General features: G+C 40.8%; 2 protein-coding genes across 4 annotated transcripts; one reads left to right on the top strand and one right to left on the bottom strand.

The window, feature by feature from the left end:
• Positions 1-759: 759 nt before the first annotated feature.
• On the bottom strand, positions 760-12417 carry lin54 (lin-54 DREAM MuvB core complex component). Of its 2 annotated transcripts, none has more exons than XM_087791954.1 (14): positions 12309-12417; positions 8923-9668; positions 6635-6746; positions 6424-6554; positions 5452-5607; positions 5165-5360; positions 5022-5095; positions 4756-4947; positions 4524-4615; positions 4367-4438; positions 4198-4300; positions 2917-3054; positions 2655-2857; positions 760-2279 (listed from the first exon to the last, which is right to left on the bottom strand). In XM_087791954.1, the coding sequence occupies exons 2-14, from the start codon at positions 9646-9648 to the stop codon at positions 2078-2080; spliced, it is 2397 nt and encodes a 798-aa protein (XP_087648080.1). In that variant the 5' UTR covers positions 9649-9668; positions 12309-12417; the 3' UTR covers positions 760-2077. The 2 variants fall into 2 exon arrangements, with proteins under 2 accessions (XP_087648080.1, XP_087648081.1); XM_087791955.1 differs by lacking the exon at positions 12309-12417 and adding an exon at positions 11630-11725.
• Positions 12418-13766: 1349 nt separating this feature from the next.
• On the top strand, positions 13767-17626 carry cops4 (COP9 constitutive photomorphogenic homolog subunit 4 (Arabidopsis)). 2 transcript variants are annotated; one of them, XM_087791953.1, is made up of 10 exons: positions 13767-13863; positions 14385-14464; positions 14547-14698; positions 14766-14869; positions 14951-15104; positions 15365-15515; positions 16203-16373; positions 16473-16588; positions 16650-16734; positions 17267-17626. In XM_087791953.1, exons 1-10 carry the CDS (start codon positions 13790-13792, stop codon positions 17398-17400), a joined length of 1221 nt encoding a protein of 406 aa, XP_087648079.1. In that variant the 5' UTR covers positions 13767-13789; the 3' UTR covers positions 17401-17626. The 2 variants fall into 2 exon arrangements, with proteins under 2 accessions (XP_087648079.1, XP_087648078.1); XM_087791952.1 differs by having other exon boundaries at positions 16452-16588.
• Positions 17627-17667: the final 41 nt, after the last annotated feature.

Below are 17667 nucleotides of genomic sequence, written 5' to 3'. Positions count from 1 at the left end.
TTCATTAAAACATTGGTGAAAACAAAACGCGATCCATGTGAGTTCGATGTTGCAAGATAGTTTAAAAATGTAAAAAATATTGTTTTTCAAGAAGCTGTACTAAAAATGATGAATAAATAATAAAATAAATTGATCAGCCAATCATGTCATGCTAACACACTTCTTCCTTTGGTTGATCTCTTCCGACTTTACTTTGATAATAAAATAGTTTATTTTATCAAAATCTGAGCTTTAAATATCAATGTGTGATGGCATCACCTGCTGGCAGCTTGAAAACATTCAGCACTAGCACTGTAGACCTACATTTGTGAGTGTGAAGAGAGTGCAAACACGGTGGCAATCGCGTGAGAGACTGATAAAAGGAAATAACACACGTTCCTCTAGATGATTTAATTTACAATTGTGTATTTCAAATAACAAAAGAACAGGGATACAGGTCAGTTGGCACTTATTAAAACTGATTCTGCATATTTAGGCGACAAATCAGACGCTCGTCATCATCAGAGCTCCTATTTGCATATAATTTTTGTCTATTTACAACTATAGACAAACCAGCACCTGAAGACAGCCGACGTGAGAGCAGGAGGGACACGAGTGGAGGTGTCGCTGTGATATTGTGGAGGGGAGAGTGAAGTCAACCTGCTGAGAAGTTACTTGTTACCAATTTTAAAAACTGTGGGTTAATGCTGGAGATCGATCTGAAACTTGTAACCATTTGAGACAAAATAAAATAATTTATACAAATAAAACACACCAAACTACACACTTTGTTTTCTTTTATAAAATCAGTAAAAATATATTCAATAAATTAATTAATGATTCCAACTTGATTTTTATGGCCACTACTAGTCTCTGGGTTAGTTATGTAACTTTTAGCTGAAGTATTTCTTGTTGAAAATAAAATTTAAAAAAAGGTTTTGTTAGATGTTAACAAAGCTTTTTTTCCCCAGTATGGTCACCTCGAACTTGACACGTCCACACCAACATGCTCTTGAAATATTCTTAGTTGGCAACAAAACATCCATGTTGACCGGTACCTGATAGAGGATGAAACGTTTTCTAAATGTAATCGTTAAGTCTTTCATTGCTAGTTCAATCAATGAGACCCGGCGATGATTCATAAATGCAGACTTGGATGCAAGAAGATCGTAGTAGTGAGGACGTGACCAGCTGGGTTGAGGTTTCTGTGACACAGGAGATGCTAATAGTTGACTTCCAGATTGACACAACCTAAATTACTTTTGCCCAATCTTCCTCTAAAAACCGGACCAGTCATCAGCTGCACTCAGACTTGTGAGGTTACAGATTAGAAGTTGATCGGACGAGTTTGGGGAGAGACCAGTGAGGCAAGAGTGTAAGAGTGTGTGTGTCACCTAAATGACTCCGTTTAAATGTTTACAGACATTTATGTGCATTTTATAAAGGTTGGATAAATATTCCACACATGCACCAATGTTTGTGTCTATGTTGCACACGTCTATTTATCTCCATTAAAGTGTTTGTGAATTTAAAAATGCTTAAAAGGTTATTTTGTGTGACGGTCTTTCCTAAGAGCATTGTGTAAGTCTGTGTGTTTTAGCCTCAAGTAATTCAGCATGCAGAAAAAAATAATTGTGAAAACTATTATGGGAGGTCAATGACCACTAAAGAATAAAAATACAATGGGCGAGAGCATAACCTTCAAATGATAAACTGTGCAGCAGGAAGACAATCTGTGTGGCGATTAGATTTCTACAAATAAATATCAAACACACACAAGTGTGTGCGTCCTGCCTCCATCATCTTCAATCAACCCAGCGTGCAGCAGAAGTCACAGCAGGAGAATATCAGGGGCTAATATGGATTACAAAGTCATAAAAAATAAATATCAAAGTTGCAAGTGCGTCGCTATGACAACACGGAGAGGCTGATGACATCATCAAACTCTACATTACAAAACAGAAGTGGAGGAGGGTTTGTGTCGCTCCACTGCAGGAGATGATCACGACTCGTGTCCGAACTCAACAGAGTTTTTATGGTCCCTGCAGGTTCTCAGCCGACCCCCCCCTCCTCTCCGCAGCCTCTCCAGGGTCCAGGTCTAGCAGTTGATGGGGGGGAAGTCAGCTTTGGCCTTCGCCGCAGAGTTTATGATCCTCATGAGGCAGTGTCCAAACTCGTCCAGGATCATCCTCTCTGCCTCCACCTGTGGCTGCTGGGTCTGCTCCGCCTTCCTCGCCTGCTCCAGCAGACACTCGCACGTGGCGTCCAGAACCTCCTTCGTCACAAACGTGTACGGCAGCCTGTGGGAGCAGAAGACCACGTCAGTAATGAGGACCACCACAGATAATACATCAGAGCTAAATATGTGATCTATATTATGGATATTTTTTATATAATAACACATGTTTTTATTTTATCAGTCCAAGTGTTCATAGCTGCCACGGTAATTTGAAACATTCTTGACCCGAAACTAAAATGGTTTTCAGCGAGACTCAAACAAGTGAAATAACTTTGACTAGCTAGACTTGTAACATAAAATAAAAGAAAAAGCTCAAAAACAATCCAAAACTCACGCCACACTTGTTTTACAATACTGCTCTGCCTTCTCACTCCCTCTTAGTGAACTCAGACACCTTCACCAGTATGCTCAATAAAGTAATGACTTATTTCAGTACCTCCCGCTGCCACTGGAGATGACCGGCGCGGTCCTCATGAGCAGGTCTGAGATTTGCGAGGACAGTTTTGTTTTGGCCGCCGTCTGCTGCTGAACTCGTACTTCGGCGGCGTCTGCGAGGTGCATGAGCGTCTTTCTCTCGGGACTCTCTTCGAAGTTCTTGCAGCCGATACACTTGCAGATGGACGAGCACATGATCTTGGCCTGCGGGGAGACAACGTTTAGAAGTGGAAACGTGGGGGAATGAAAACAGCCGGACTCACCTCGTAGCACTCGCAGTAGTTCTTCAAGCAGCCCGACCGTTTACAGTTGCACCCTTTACTGTGTCGTCGGTCCGACTCGCCCTCCTTTCCTTTCCCTATTTTAGGTTTGAATGCCTCCGGGTTTCTGTCCAAACACGTCTGTGGACAACAACATAAATTCAGGTTACATTAAGTCAGTTTTATTATCTATTAAACTGGTCTCGTCCAGAGGGGATGTAGCGATTTTATAACAAGGCAGCAGGACAAGTTTTGGAGGTAAAAAAAAAAAAAGAAATCCAAGAAAACTACTTTAAGCATTGCTCGCTAAATAGTTTGCTCATACATTTCCTCTCTGAAATCAATAAAGTATACATCCATCCATCCATCTATTAAATTGTAAATGAAAAATTAATGTATTGGTAGAAACTGGTGGTGGAACGATATGAGCAACTCATAACATTGGCAAACACAATATATGCAATATTCCATAAACAAAAATAGATTTAATAAACATAACATAAGTGACTTAATAATAAAAAATGTCAATAAAAAGCTAATAGTCATGTATTTATTCCAAAATTTGCATGAACATTAATAACATGTCTTATGTAAAGCCAGGACAGTGACTTATGACGCTGAAGAGTCAGTAGCAACTGGTTTTAAACATGGGTGGTTTTTGTTAAACAACTAAAAAAAAAAAGAAGTACACGTTTATGAGGCCCAATGAGTTATGTTCACCTGTCCCAGTACCTGGGAAGTGGGAACATTAAAATGTTTAAACCTGAACACATCAAGACATAGTAAATTAATAGGAAATAAAACAAAATAAAGCTGGACACTTATTGAAAAGTCATTTTAGAAGATCACAACTATGTTTTCGGATCAAACAGTGAGAAACATTTTTAAACATTGGTCCATTTCACCCATTTTTTAAATTTATAAACTAAAAAAAAGTAATCAAATTTTTAAAAAAAAAGCCATAATGGGTCGACAATTAGGAGTAGAAAAGTGGGGTAGGTCTTCGATTCCTCTTTCTGTCGTTATTATTGTGTGATTCTTGCATCCATTCTTCTCCTGAGGTTCTTTTTTAAGCTCGATCACTTTGCTCTCATTCACAGGATTAGGTCTCAAAACAACAGGACAGATCAAGTACCGTCAATAACTTTGGGGTAATTCTTACTTTTTTGCAAAATAAAGATATTTGTCATCAGCGTTTAGAATATTTATTGTGTGTTACAGAAAGCAAAACAATATATCGTAATATCATGTTTTCCACAACGACAGAACACAGATTCCACTGACCTTGATGGCTTTAAGGCGTTCCGTTTCGTGCTCCAGGTTGTTGAAGCAGTTGTTGCAGTTGCAATTGTTGCAGAACTCTCCGTTGGCAAAGCAGTCACAGTACCTGGAGGAGAGAAAGAGAGTTTGTCAGCCATGTCGGAACGATGACGGACACTTTTGGAAAACTCACAGTTTGAGACACTGTGACTTGGTGCAGTTGCAGGGCTTCCTGGGTCTGGACGTGGATTCTACCGTGGAGACGCTGGAAGGGAGGACCACAGCAGGAGAGATTAAACGCCTCTTTAACGGCTGAATTAACCGAGAATCAATTGAGGATGAAGATGTACCCATTGAGAGGCAACCTGGCCGGGGTCTGGACACCAGTGGGTGTGGAGAAGGTCGTGCTGCCCGAGTGGGCCACAAACTGAGACTGCTGGAGCTGGAGAGGAAGAAACATTGTCTTATTAGAAGCTACAAGGATAAAAAAACTCTTTTCTCTCTCAATAGAAAGATGGATTCATTGCGGTGTTGTCGACACTTGTGCGTCTGGATGCGGGTGTAGAAGGGGTCGCAGCTCACCTGTGTGACGTACTGGGCCGGCACCACTGCGTAGCCCACGTTGCCTCCTCCTGGGGCGGGGGCCAGGACGGTGCCCGGAGGGAGGTTGGCGAAGCTGGGCTGGATCTGTGGCAGCGGTGTGGCCGGCATGATGAGCCGCTGCTGCGACTGAGTGGTGCCGACCACTGCTGAGGGGATGGGTTTGGGGGCGACCTGAAGAGAAGGCGGCTATAAGGATACATAGAAGCGCGTCTGGCTGTCATTTCAAAATGGACGCTCAAGTTCACCTGCTTCATGGTCTGAGCCGGGATGATCGGCACCGACATCCTGACGGCGCCCGCGCCCACCACCATGGGTTTGGCTGCAGATGTTGAAACATGTTAAGACTCAACCGCGGACTGGCTTCGGAGTCACCTGACCACTGCCTCACCTGTGGGACCGGAGCTAGAACTGGGACTGCTGTGGTGGCCCTGTGTGCTCGCTGTGGTGGCCGTTACCAGCCGCACGTAGTGGAACCTGCTTCCTGGGACTGGGATCTGCTGCACGTTGGGTTGCGTGGTCAGCGGGATGATGGTCTTGAACTGGGAGGTGCCGACTCCCCCCGCCGCCTGGACGGGTTTGATGCCCTGGTGGAGGACATTGGAGGGTACATTATAGAAGCATTCAACGATTCATGTATGAGAGTCTTGCGGCTGAAGATCTGAACTTCGACCTCACCTGTATGGTTGCCTGGCTGGTGGCTACTTTGACTGGAGACACAGACGTGGACTGCTGGACTGTGAGGATCTGTTGCCCGAGGGTCATGTTGACGGGCAGTGTGACGGCCTTCTGCTGAGCGTTGGAGGTCGGCGAGGCCACAGAGACAACAGTGAGCTGAGGGAAAGAGTTGTTTTACCATCACATTTAGTGCTTAGATCAGCATTATTCATTATTATGTGGATTCCCGCAAAATTATATTTTTAATTCATTATATTTTACAGACAATCCTGTCGCTGCAGAGATAATTTGACATTTAAAACCCTGTAACTTCTTGAAAGTTAATCTTCTGCATAAAGTTCAAACCATGTTGGTAGGACCAGCCAAACACAGACTAGATTCACCTGCACAAATGTCAGCTGTACAAGTAAGTAAGTAAGTAATTTGTATTTGTATAGCTGTAGTGCTGTGTTTCCTGCGGGGGGAGTGGGAATTTTTGAGAGGTTTTGACACACGAATATGTACAAGATAAAAAGTGAAAATTAACTGATTTAACTGAATTATTTTCGATTCAGGAATATTTGGATCCAACCACACTAGATTAAAACATCTGTCAGTGGACACAAACACTGAATTATAAAACATATAATATTCCTTGATTAGTCCCACTAGGGGAGCCAAAGTTCCTAGCAAAAAGTTTTTTTTTGCCTTTTTTAATTTTTGAAACCGTTATTACAAATCCAAACAGAAGATATGGAAAACATTAACACTGGTATAATAATTTATAATAGTTAATTAAAATAAACCCAGAACAACTGGATTTAAATGTTATTAACAATTATAAATACACATGATTGTTTATCTTATTTTAACAAACCTACTTTTGAATGCCATTTTAAGTAACCCATTTCTTTGAATTAATTAAACATCAGTTGGACAAGGACCCTGAGGAACACCACTGTATTTCGTCCAAACCGTCACCTTCATCTTTACCTTGCTGGGAGTCTTTAACGGCGAGATGGCGATCTTCTTCCCAGTAAGGTTTTGCAAGTTTGCGTTCTGAGACTCTGTGAGCGTGATCGTCCTGGGCGTCACTACAGGTGATGTTTGGGTGAGAACCCGGCCTAAGCGTGGACAGAATCAATCAATCAATCAATCAATCGGTGTCATTGAAGAGCCAGGTTGTCAGTATTGTCAGACTCACCTGTGATGACGGGAGAAACGGACGCCTGAGGACTCAGGACTTTGCTGTTGACCGTCTTTGTGATGATGAACTTGAACGGGCCTGCTGATGACACTGGAGTTTTCTTTGCAATCTGGAACAACAGGTGAATGCATCCATTCATTTAGTGAGTAGGATGGAATAAAAGGTAATCCATTCTTAAAAACTTTATTTTAATGTATTTTTTATTCTGATATCTTGAGCTATGCTTTAAAAAACGGGAGCCTCATAATAATGCAGATTTTAATGCCATTCTAATTCTCCTGTGGTTCATCCCATCAGTTTGGGAATTATGTCAGAGCTATGATTGTGACTGGTTGGCTTACTCAGAATGAGATTTGAAAAACAGCTTAGCAGTTCTCCGCCTCGACAATAGAAGCATTAAAAATGCAGTAAGGATTAAGGACTGACTCTGTCTTTATTCATTGATTAAAACTGAACTCACCCAAGTACTGACTTACATTAGCTAGACAGATATTACATAGTACTTTTTTATCCATTATCACATAATACGTTAAAAGAAACATTTTCTATTCTACTCTATACACATGGGGGTTATACTACTTAATGGCAAATCCACTGCATTTGTTGATAAAGGGTGGTCTGACCATTTTACATGGTTGTATGCGTGTATGTACACGTGTCTTATTGCGTACACAACCAATATTTCTGAGTAATAGCTCTGTGCCGTACATTTGTGAGAAAATTAGGAATTCCTTAACCTCTTAGCCCGAGAGAGGCTGACTTGTGGACATGTTGGAATCTGAAAAAATGATCACTCCAGATAAGCAGCTGTAACACCTTTACAGGTTCAGTAAGTTTGGACTTGTATCTCTATTTTTTAGTTACAACATGAAAAGCAAAACAATCAAACTCACGGAACCATAAGGACCAAAAATAAAAAGTAATTTGAAGTGGTTGCAGGCATGGATAGAATAGCGTAAAAGGAGAGTTAAAATAGACACAACACTGATGATTGTCAAGATGAGAACATTTCTTAAGGGTTTTCTGATTTAACGTTATAATGCTACAGAGTTATGGCAGCAATCAATACATTTTATATTATTTTGGGATGGCAATTAGGCTGCAAAATACGAAGCAAATTGTTGGGTACGATATGCACGAAAGTGATAAATGTATACAACATTAAAACAAGTTATCTGTAAAACATGTAGCATGTAAAAACATGCTTGAAGACAAGAAATAAAACAAAATTAAAACAGGAATTAAACATGACTAAGAGCACACAGGATAAATGTGGTTTATAAATCAAATTCCAGAAGTTAACCATCAAGATACAACAAGTGTTGCATTTGCTTGCCTTGGACTAAAGGGTGTTTTTTGTTTTGCAACATTGCACCATGTTCCCCTGTGGACTGGCATGCATCGTCAATCTGGGAAAAAAAAAACCTTATGCCCCTCCTTCTTCTTTTCTGTTGTCAAAATGGCCCCATGACCCACTTATGGTAAATATCAGTGCCATTGGCAAAACGCAATCACTATGCTTGCTTACCATTGGCTACGTTCTTTGTACTCATCAATGCGTATAAAACACGTGAGGGGATGTTAACAAGCACCATGTATAAAAAAACACAAAACAATAGCCTTAATGCACGTGTAACTTAGTTAACCAAATGCTTAACTAAGTTAAGAGCTCCTTTAACACAGATCAGGTTGAGGGTTATTCCCTTTCAGATTCACAACATGCATAGAACCATCTCATAAAATTCTGATTCGTATTTTTACATGTATACATCTATCTCAAATTGGTTATTTCTGTCAGACGGTGGTCAACGACTAGAAAGGTCTGTTACAAGCCACAATTGACCAGAATTAAATAATAATATTGACAAAAACATTTGAGCACTCGGGTATTTTAAGCTTTGCACTCCAAAATATATTTGAATAATCCTATAAAAATGATTACCATTATGCACATCATATTTATGTTTTATTACTACAGTTATGTTATATGCGTCAATAATCCAATGATATTTTTGATTTACAATTAACAAGGTAGAATCTTGCGATGATGCATACAACGGTGCAAGAAAAACGATTGCGATACTGTAGGAACGAGGATATAGTTGTAGGTCTTTCCTCTGGTGTTACATAATTTAGAGACCGCACAAAGTCGTATCCGCCTTCATTTGTTTTGAAACCATAATGTGTCCCAATATCAGCTTTAAAAGCTGCCAGAGTCCAGCATCCTCTCACAAAAACACTGAGCACATTTGGAAATCATTTTCATGAGTGGATTGGAACCTTACCTGCACAGTCTTCAGCTGCTGGGCTTGTAACGTGTTCATTTGATTTCCAGCTGTTCCCACAACGGGCTTCAGTTCCGTCCTCCCTCCAATGGTCACCACTTTGAACTGTGGGGCTGGAGACTTGCCGTCTCCTGGACCCTGCAAAGCACCGGGCTTTCCTGCCAGGTGAGGAATTTGTAGAACTATAGGCTGTCCAGACTTCCCACAAGTCACAAGTAGTTTTTGTCCATCTTTGATGATCTGGTGAGTCCCGACCGACTTAGCGGCTTCTGTGGCCTGCGACAAAGCCACCTTGTTGAGAATGACCTGATGGTTGGCAGCTGAAATAGCAAAGGGGGACGATAGCTTCTGCAAGCCGCTTGTTGTGACGCTCACACCGGTCATACTGTCTGTTGTTTTGGTCATGGCTGTCGAAGTGGCCAGCAGCGGTTTGAGTTTTAGCGGCGAAGACGATGTGCTCGAAATGGAAATGGAAGGCTGGCTGGCAGAGCTCATGGTGAGTATCGAGTCCGATGGGGTGGTCAGAACCTGAGTATGTTCCGTGTTAGAGGCCAGAGATTTCGTTACCGCCGGCGTATCAGTTTCCATCGGAACTGAAGAGTCCTCTGCCATCTGTGAGTGAACCATAATGTCGTTGGGTTGAGGATGATCCACATCCTCGATCGCCTCGGTGTCCATGATCTCATCAGGGAGGAGACTGATGAGCTCTGGCGAGACCACATCCATGATTGTAACCTTTCAGTTCTCTGCGAGAAAAAAATTCATTTTATTTTAGATTCAAGAAATTAAATATTGAAAAGGATTGCACTGTCATCATTGAGGTGGAATTTGAGGACAAAATGTTTTCCTTGCAGTTTTACTAAGGAATAATAGACCATTAAGAACTTAGCAGCCTGATATAAATTGAGGTTCTGAGGTTACTGTGATCTGGGTCAGATTATTAAGAACCAAAAAAACAACCGTCAATCTTTTTCATAACCTGGACCACGTTCATTATTATAAATTATTAATGATACTTACCTGCATAAAGACAGCCCTCAAGTCAGTACATAATGTGTCACAATTGTATACTGCAAACCAATAAGATAAATCATGGATTGATTAAATCATGCTTCAATTTTACTATCCAACAACACCTTCAACAAAATGGTTTACCATGTTTGTTTTTACACCTTCATGTTTACAAACCTCTTCAGTTGTTTCTATGGACCAAAACTGCAACCAATAGAAACTCTTAGTAGCTTGTGATGGTGATGAAGTTTCCTGAAGAATTGCCTCGTTTAGAGCCAATAAAGTCACTGTTCATAGCATTTGATTATATACAGGAGTGAGAAAAATCCAGTCGGCTATGAAAATAAGGAGAATGATGAAGAATTACCTACCAATCACAACTCAGAGTCCTACAAGACACATGGATTATTATATATGCAGTTGAGAAAAAAAAAGCTTAAATGGAATAGTAATAGTTTATTTAATAACATTTAAAGTGCCATGAGATAACCCTCGGAATATTAAGAGCTCTTTTCAAAAACACTAAACCTGTACACTTGTTCACAAATTACTTTGTTGAGTTTTATCGACAAAAGGGACCAAGTTCCACAATTCCTCTCAACCAACAGCGATTCGATCTATCCAACATGGTGATGGACTGAATAGTATTGTTTTGTAAATTGTTGTTTTACATTTTTTTTTACTGCAAGTCTGATCTCCTTAAGTGAGGTCAGTAATAATTTAGACCCTGCATCTGATGCTAGATGAGGATGACCTCTTAAGTAGTGTTACAGAATTATATTAGTACATCGAGTTGAACAACCCATTAATATCATCTAGTGATTCAAGAATAGGGGGCTAATAACATGTTTTACTTCATTTAGACCAAGTCAGAAAACGTATCCAACAAATCCAATATGACGCAAATCAAATTCCTAGATGGTGGAACCCTTCACAGACAGTGGCATTAAAATTGATTCTGATCAGCATTAATTTGTTTTAATTCATATTTGTTGCTCAAAATAAAAGCAAATCTGCAGCCATTTATACTTTTGTTTTATGTTGCGAGCATGTTTTGTTTTTGAGAAGCTGTTTTGTTCCCCAAAGTATAATTTCAGACTTGTTCACCCAAGTGATGAGAGTAACTGACATACTGCTTGTTTCTTACATGGTAATAGCGATGCAATAGCATTTTATTCCATTTACTAGTTGACCTGGAGGAATGAAGAGCGAATGTTTGGGTTCGTCACGTCTTGACAGCGCCTAACAGCTGATGGGGGTGAACTAGGCCGCGCAGATCATCTTTGTCCCCCGCACAGTAATCCACCAGACCCGGACACACACTCTCAACTTCTCGTTGCTTCTGCTCAGATTAAAAATGCATCTTAAAATATACATTTTATAGCCCATAAAGCGCCGCAAGAAGAGCCTGCATGTGGTGTTTTTGGGCTGTGTTACTATTCTGGTCTGGGCTTGGATTTCGAAAGATCCGCCATTTTTCCACCGTCATCAAGCCAGTTAGCTTTAGCGGCTAACACCGGAGGAAAACAACACACAATATTAAACGCAGATTCACCAAACTCTCGCATAAATTACAAAACACGACTGCCCAGAATCCCTCCACGCCATGTACATAAACTCCTCGTGTATTGTAAAGTACAGATCGCAGTAACTTGCAGTTCATATGAGATCACTATGACATTTACACTACATTTACCTGTGCGGCAGGGAAGTGGTTGAGTTAACCCTGCCTAACTAGTTGCCATAGCAGCGGGTGGAATCATGTTGAAATGAGGGTGTTAGCTGCAGTTATGTTCACTCGTATTTGGCATCGTTCAGAGGAACGACTGGAAATCGCCGGACGTCGTCATCGAGCTGCACTTCTCAGTTAAAACGACAGCTTCCATCATCTGTTTTATTGCCGACATTAAACCAGTGCGGCTTCCATTACTAGTCGAAACTAGGCGACATAAAAAACGCCAAAACATCCTTCAATGTGTGATCGATTGACTCCTGGTCACTGAGGTCTGGATCTAAGCTTCAGCAGGTAGTTAAGCAGACAAAACCATGTTTGTTTTAGTCAACGTCCGACCTCAGCTTTTCCATAACGTACACCGAGTTTGATCCAAGATGATCTACAGTGCAAAAGGAAGGAAATAAAGAACGATGGCGACATAAACATAGTTGTTTGTTTACTGCTCGACGTGTAATCGATGACTATCAGGCACTAGTGAGGAGCAGCGGGCAGGACAACTGTACTAGCAAACTTGCTGAGCTTGCTAACCAGCGCTAGCCTGGACTATTTCTCAACACTCAACAATGTCGTGCGTGTGCTGAAGGACGCGGTGTGAGTGGCGGAGAGGTTTTAAGTGAGTACGAACACTCGCTGGGCTTACCGGAGGCTTTTGCGAAGGGTTAGATATCCAGGCCGAACAAGAGAAGCGAAAGGCGATTGTTCAAAATACCGCGCCGAGCGCCATTCCACCCTGACATTTCACAGGCCGGCCACGCCCTCTGCAGGCTACGTCACCGAAGCACGCGTCACACTTAAAGGGCCAGTAGTTACAACAATAAAATACCATATTATCAGTCAGTAAATGTCGCATAAATGCCTCATACATCGATATATATATAAATATATATTTAAGTATGTTTATGCATTAATATATCCTATCTATGTTTGGCCTGATCTTAGATTCCAGATATAACAAGACGTTTAATAAGATGAGATATTCATATATATTTTCCCCACAGTTGATAAATGTAAGTTGTCACACCAGCAGATTACCAGAAGAAACAAAAAAAAAATGGAACAATAATAATAATAACAATAATAATAATACAATTATTACTCAGGTTATATAATACAAACATATAACGTTTTAATCAGTGAGTACTACGTACTTCTGTACTGTGTTTCTGCACTTTATATTTCAGTAGTGAGCAGGAAGGAGCAGCAGTATCTCTCCTTCCTGTAGCTTGGGTAGATAAGTCTGGCACTGAAGGTGTTCTTCATCAGAGGGTCCTGTAGAGAAAGTGGGCATTTTGCCTCCAGGGACGACAGCTTGACCACAGTATGAGACAAGGTGCAACCATATGATAACATATCTCTACCATGTTGCTCATTTAAAGCATGCTGACCTAATGTTGTTTTTCCCCAAAAAATATACAAATACAATTACATTGCACTATTTAAATGGATGCCCTCGCAACCAGATACTTTTTATGAAGCCCATGTTTCGGTTGAATCAATAACTTGTCATCTATAACTCATGGCCTTACACCCCAGCTCAGGCTCTGAGGTCTGTGGATCAAAATCTACTGATGGTTCCTCGCACACGGTTCAGGACCAGAGGAGAGAAATCCTTCCAGGCTGTTGCTCCTAAGCTTTGGAACGATCTTCATCTCTCTCTGTGTTTGATGGATCTACTGACTCCTTCAAGAAACATCTTAAGACGTTTTTATTTGTTCAGGCTTTTCCTTGATTTTCTGGAACTCCTGTTGTGTTATCAGTTTTATCTTGACCTTTAAAGTATATACTTTTTTGAATATTGTTTTGGTTGTTTAAGCGCTTTGTGACCCTGGTCTGGAAAAGCGCTATACAAATAAAAAAATACTTACTTACTTACTTAAAACTCTGATGGGCTTATGACTCCCTCCCTCTGTTGACCTGGGAACCATTCTGCATCACCGAAAATAAATGCATGACTATTAAAATAAATTGTTATAAAAAATATAATTGTCCACTAAATTAAGTTGCATAAAATACTTCAATTAATTGAAGTGTTTTGGACGATTTCTAGTCGCGTCGTCTACGTCATGCCAACCGGAAGTGTGAGTTGCCGACACCGGAACCGGGGTTGTTGTCACTTCAACAATGGCGACCGAAGTGAAGCAGGAGCTTGCACTGCTGATGAATTCAACAGGATCCCACAAAGATCTTGCAGCCAAGTATGTCATTCTATGTACAACGCGCTCACCTTTAGATGAGCTTTTGGTATAAATTGCGCTGAACACAAATACTACGGTAGCTACGTTGCCAAAAGCTAAGCTAATGCTAGCCTTTGAGCTTCAGTGATTCTTCATCCTGTCACCACATTTTCATTTAATTTAGAAATAGTCCATGTAAATCTATGTGACGGATGGAGTTATTGTTCAATATTTTCAATTCGACCAAATAACTGATCATTCGTTTAGTATTTGAGCTGTGTACTCGTAAACTACCGTGCACATGAACCATGGACTTCGAGTAATTATAACATGTCCTCATATCTGCCGCAAATTAATATTAATACATTTATTAATAAAATAATACAAATGTTCTTCCAGTTAAATGTTGTTGTTTGTCATATTAGCTGTCAACTCAAGTAAAGTCAAAATACTATTGAACCGTTTCTGTCTATTTTATTTGTATTTTCTTTGTTAAAACCGTTTATGAAATCTTAACATGTCTCTTTTTTTTATTGCTATAGATACAGACAAATATTGGAGAGAGCAGTTAATTTCACAGATGCAGACCAACTGGAATCCTTAAAGGCTTTTGTTGAAGCAAGTAAGAACATATATTTTTTTCTGAAAACGTATTGCTATGAACTGGAACATAAACATGTATTTAACACTATTTCTTTTGTCAGTGGTTAATGAAAACGTCAGCCTCGTCATCTCAAGACAGCTGCTTACAGACTTCTGCGCCCATCTTCCTAATCTGCCCGACGCCACAGCCAAAGCGGTGTATCACTTTACGTTGGAGAAGATTCAGCCGAGAGTCATTTCATTTGAGGAACAGGTTAGCTCTGTCACTTTTAACTGCATTTCAAACCTTTTCTCAGTCATTAAACTAACTTAATGTTCAGGTCGCTTCCATCAGACAGCACTTAGCAACCATCTATGAAAAAGAAGGAGACTGGAGAAATGCAGCCCAAGTGTTAGTTGGTATTCCCCTTGAAACAGGACAAAAGTAAGAATCTTCACATCTGCCGTCAATATTTCATCATATTTTGTGTTTTATTAACTTTGTTGTTTATTTCTTCCTATTCAGACAGTACAATGTAGACTACAAGTTGGATACATATTTGAAAATTGCACGTCTCTATTTGGAAGATGATGACCCGGTTCAAGCTGAGGCTTACATCAACAGAGCTTCGCTGCTGCAGAACGAGTCTTCAAATGAGCAGCTTCAAATTCACTATAAGGTAATATTGTTGAAGAATTCTGACTCTAGAGAGGGTGGTTGAGTTCCTGTTGAGGGAACTTGATAAAGATGTTGAGAATTACATTGTCATCCTCTGTGAATATGTTGGCCACAAGCAACAATGATTAAAAAGTGTTCAATTGATACATATGCTTCATGTTTTTGTAAGTCCCAGCAATGGGTGTGAGTTTGCCAACAGACATGAATCTTTGAGCTAGATGAAGAAAAAAAGCCTAATAAGTCTGTTGTCTGTCCGCTCAGGTTTGCTATGCCAAAGTCCTGGATTTTAGGAGGAAGTTTATAGAAGCTGCACAACGTTACAATGAGCTGTCGTATAAATCGATCGTCCATGAGACGGAGCGGCTGGAGGCACTGAAACACGCTCTCAACTGCACCATTCTGGCTTCTGCAGGTAGGTTTAGTTAAATGGGGGGGTTTAAAACTCATTCACACAAGGGGCAAAAATCTTTTAGCAGTCTTCGTCACATGCTGAACAAATGTATATTTACCAAACTGTCTGTATTACGAAGTATTAATTCAATTGCATTTGATGTGTCAAATCAAAACAAAGTTATCTCAAGACACTTGGGTTGAATAATAATATGTAACGGAAGAGAAGCGAATGACAACTAGTGACAGTAGTGAGGAAAAACTTTTTACTCGGAGCCGAAGTGCTGCGAGAGAGAATGCGAGTCAAACCTGTACAGGTGTTGAGACATGATGCAGAAAAGGGAGAGAAAGCTTGTTGTACAGATAACTCCTTCAGTTATCTAAACCTATAACAGCATTACTAAGGGCTGGTCCAGGCCTGACTCAGTCCTAACTATAAGCTTTACCAAAAAGGAAAGTTTCAAGATTAATTTTAAACATGGAGTGTCTGCCCTCCACACTGAGGTTGATAATTTGTTTCACAGCGGAGAAGCTTGATAACTGAAGGCCCTGGCTCCATATCTACATTTAGAAATTTGAGGTATAGCGAGCAGATCTGGCTGGATTTTGGTTCACGACTGCCGAGCGATCATGGTCGTCTCAAACCTCGATGTTCCAAAAAATGTACTTGTTTTTTTTTCTTCAGTTTAACCCTGCTTACTTTCTTCAGGCCAGCAGCGTTCCCGAATGTTGGCCACTCTGTTCAAGGACGAGCGTTGCCAGCAGCTGGCGGCATACGGGATCCTAGAGAAGATGTACCTGGACCGGATCATCCGAGGCAACCAGCTGCAGGAGTTCGCTGCCATGCTGATGCCTCATCAGAAGGCCACCACTGCAGACGGTAAGCACCATCAAAACGCGTGACCTGTGGTTGGTACCGTGGAGGCATAGAGTTGTTTTTTATTCTGAGTTAATCCAGGTGATGTGATGGCTGTCACAGGCTCCAGCATCCTGGACAGAGCTGTGATTGAACATAACCTTCTCTCGGCCAGTAAACTGTACAACAACATCACATTCGAAGAGCTCGGTGCTCTGCTGGAGATCCCTCCTGCCAAGGTGAGCCCTCATCAGATCTTCAGACTGTCGTGCAGACTTCATAACATGATGTTGACTCCAGGCAGAGAAAATAGCATCCCAGATGATCACTGAAGGACGCATGAACGGCTTCATCGACCAGATCGACAGCATCGTCCACTTTGAGAGTAAGTCTCTTTATTCATAACTCCTCATAGAATGACAAAAAGAATTGTACTGGTTTCCTGTCCTGCTTTCGTAAGAGTATTGTGCGTTTGACTGGTGGTTCTCCAAGGGTTTGTGTTAAACAATGACAGCTTAAGCTAAACACAAAAAAACATGTCTCTTAAAATACTCATATCCTCATATTTAAAATTTACATGAGTCATGATCAACTGTGATATGTTTACCATTTGCGAGTTCTCTTCAAACAAACAGTTGAAGACTGATATCTATTGATAATTAGACAACATAAAAATAAACTATGCCTAAATGTCTCATTACTGCATGTGATTAAACTAAATATGACTATGTTTGTTTTTAACTATAGAGTAGACAATGTAATCAAATTTGAAGTTAAAGCTGAGAAATCAATGTGCCTGTGGCCACTAGGTGGTGCACGACTGACGCTATACTGGGCTCACTGAGGTTTTATATGCCCTAAAAACACTACTACTGAGGTCCTTGTTAATGATTTCACTTTCTTGATTTCCTCTACAGCACGAGAACCACTCCCCACCTGGGACAAGCAGATCCAGTCGCTGTGCTTCCAAGTCAACAACCTGCTAGAAAAGATCCGAACGGCAGCTCCAGAGTGGGCCGCCCAGGCAATGGAGTCCCAGATGACCCAGTGAACAAACCCCTACCCCGGATAATCCATCTTTTTTTTTTACGTTGAAAAGTGTCATTGCATCTCTCTCCAATCTGCTACCACTCTTGTCGTTTATGAACGCTCCAACCTCAGCTCACATCAGGAAACAAGTCATGTGCTACAATAAACAACAGTTATCTCTCATGGCGTGGTTGGACTCGCTGCACTTGATAGGATTTATTTCCTCATTAAAGACAATTTCTGCATCAGCTTTGTCACCATTCCTGCTTATTTCAATCGATCTGGTGAA

Source organism: Callionymus lyra, chromosome 5 (assembly GCF_982586985.1).
Source record: "Callionymus lyra chromosome 5, fCalLyr1.hap1.1, whole genome shotgun sequence".
In the NCBI taxonomy this organism is placed as follows: Eukaryota; Metazoa; Chordata; class Actinopteri; order Syngnathiformes; family Callionymidae; genus Callionymus; species Callionymus lyra.
The sequence above is the reverse complement of the archived record's forward strand: the minus strand, read 5'-3'. Positions and strand labels throughout refer to the sequence as shown.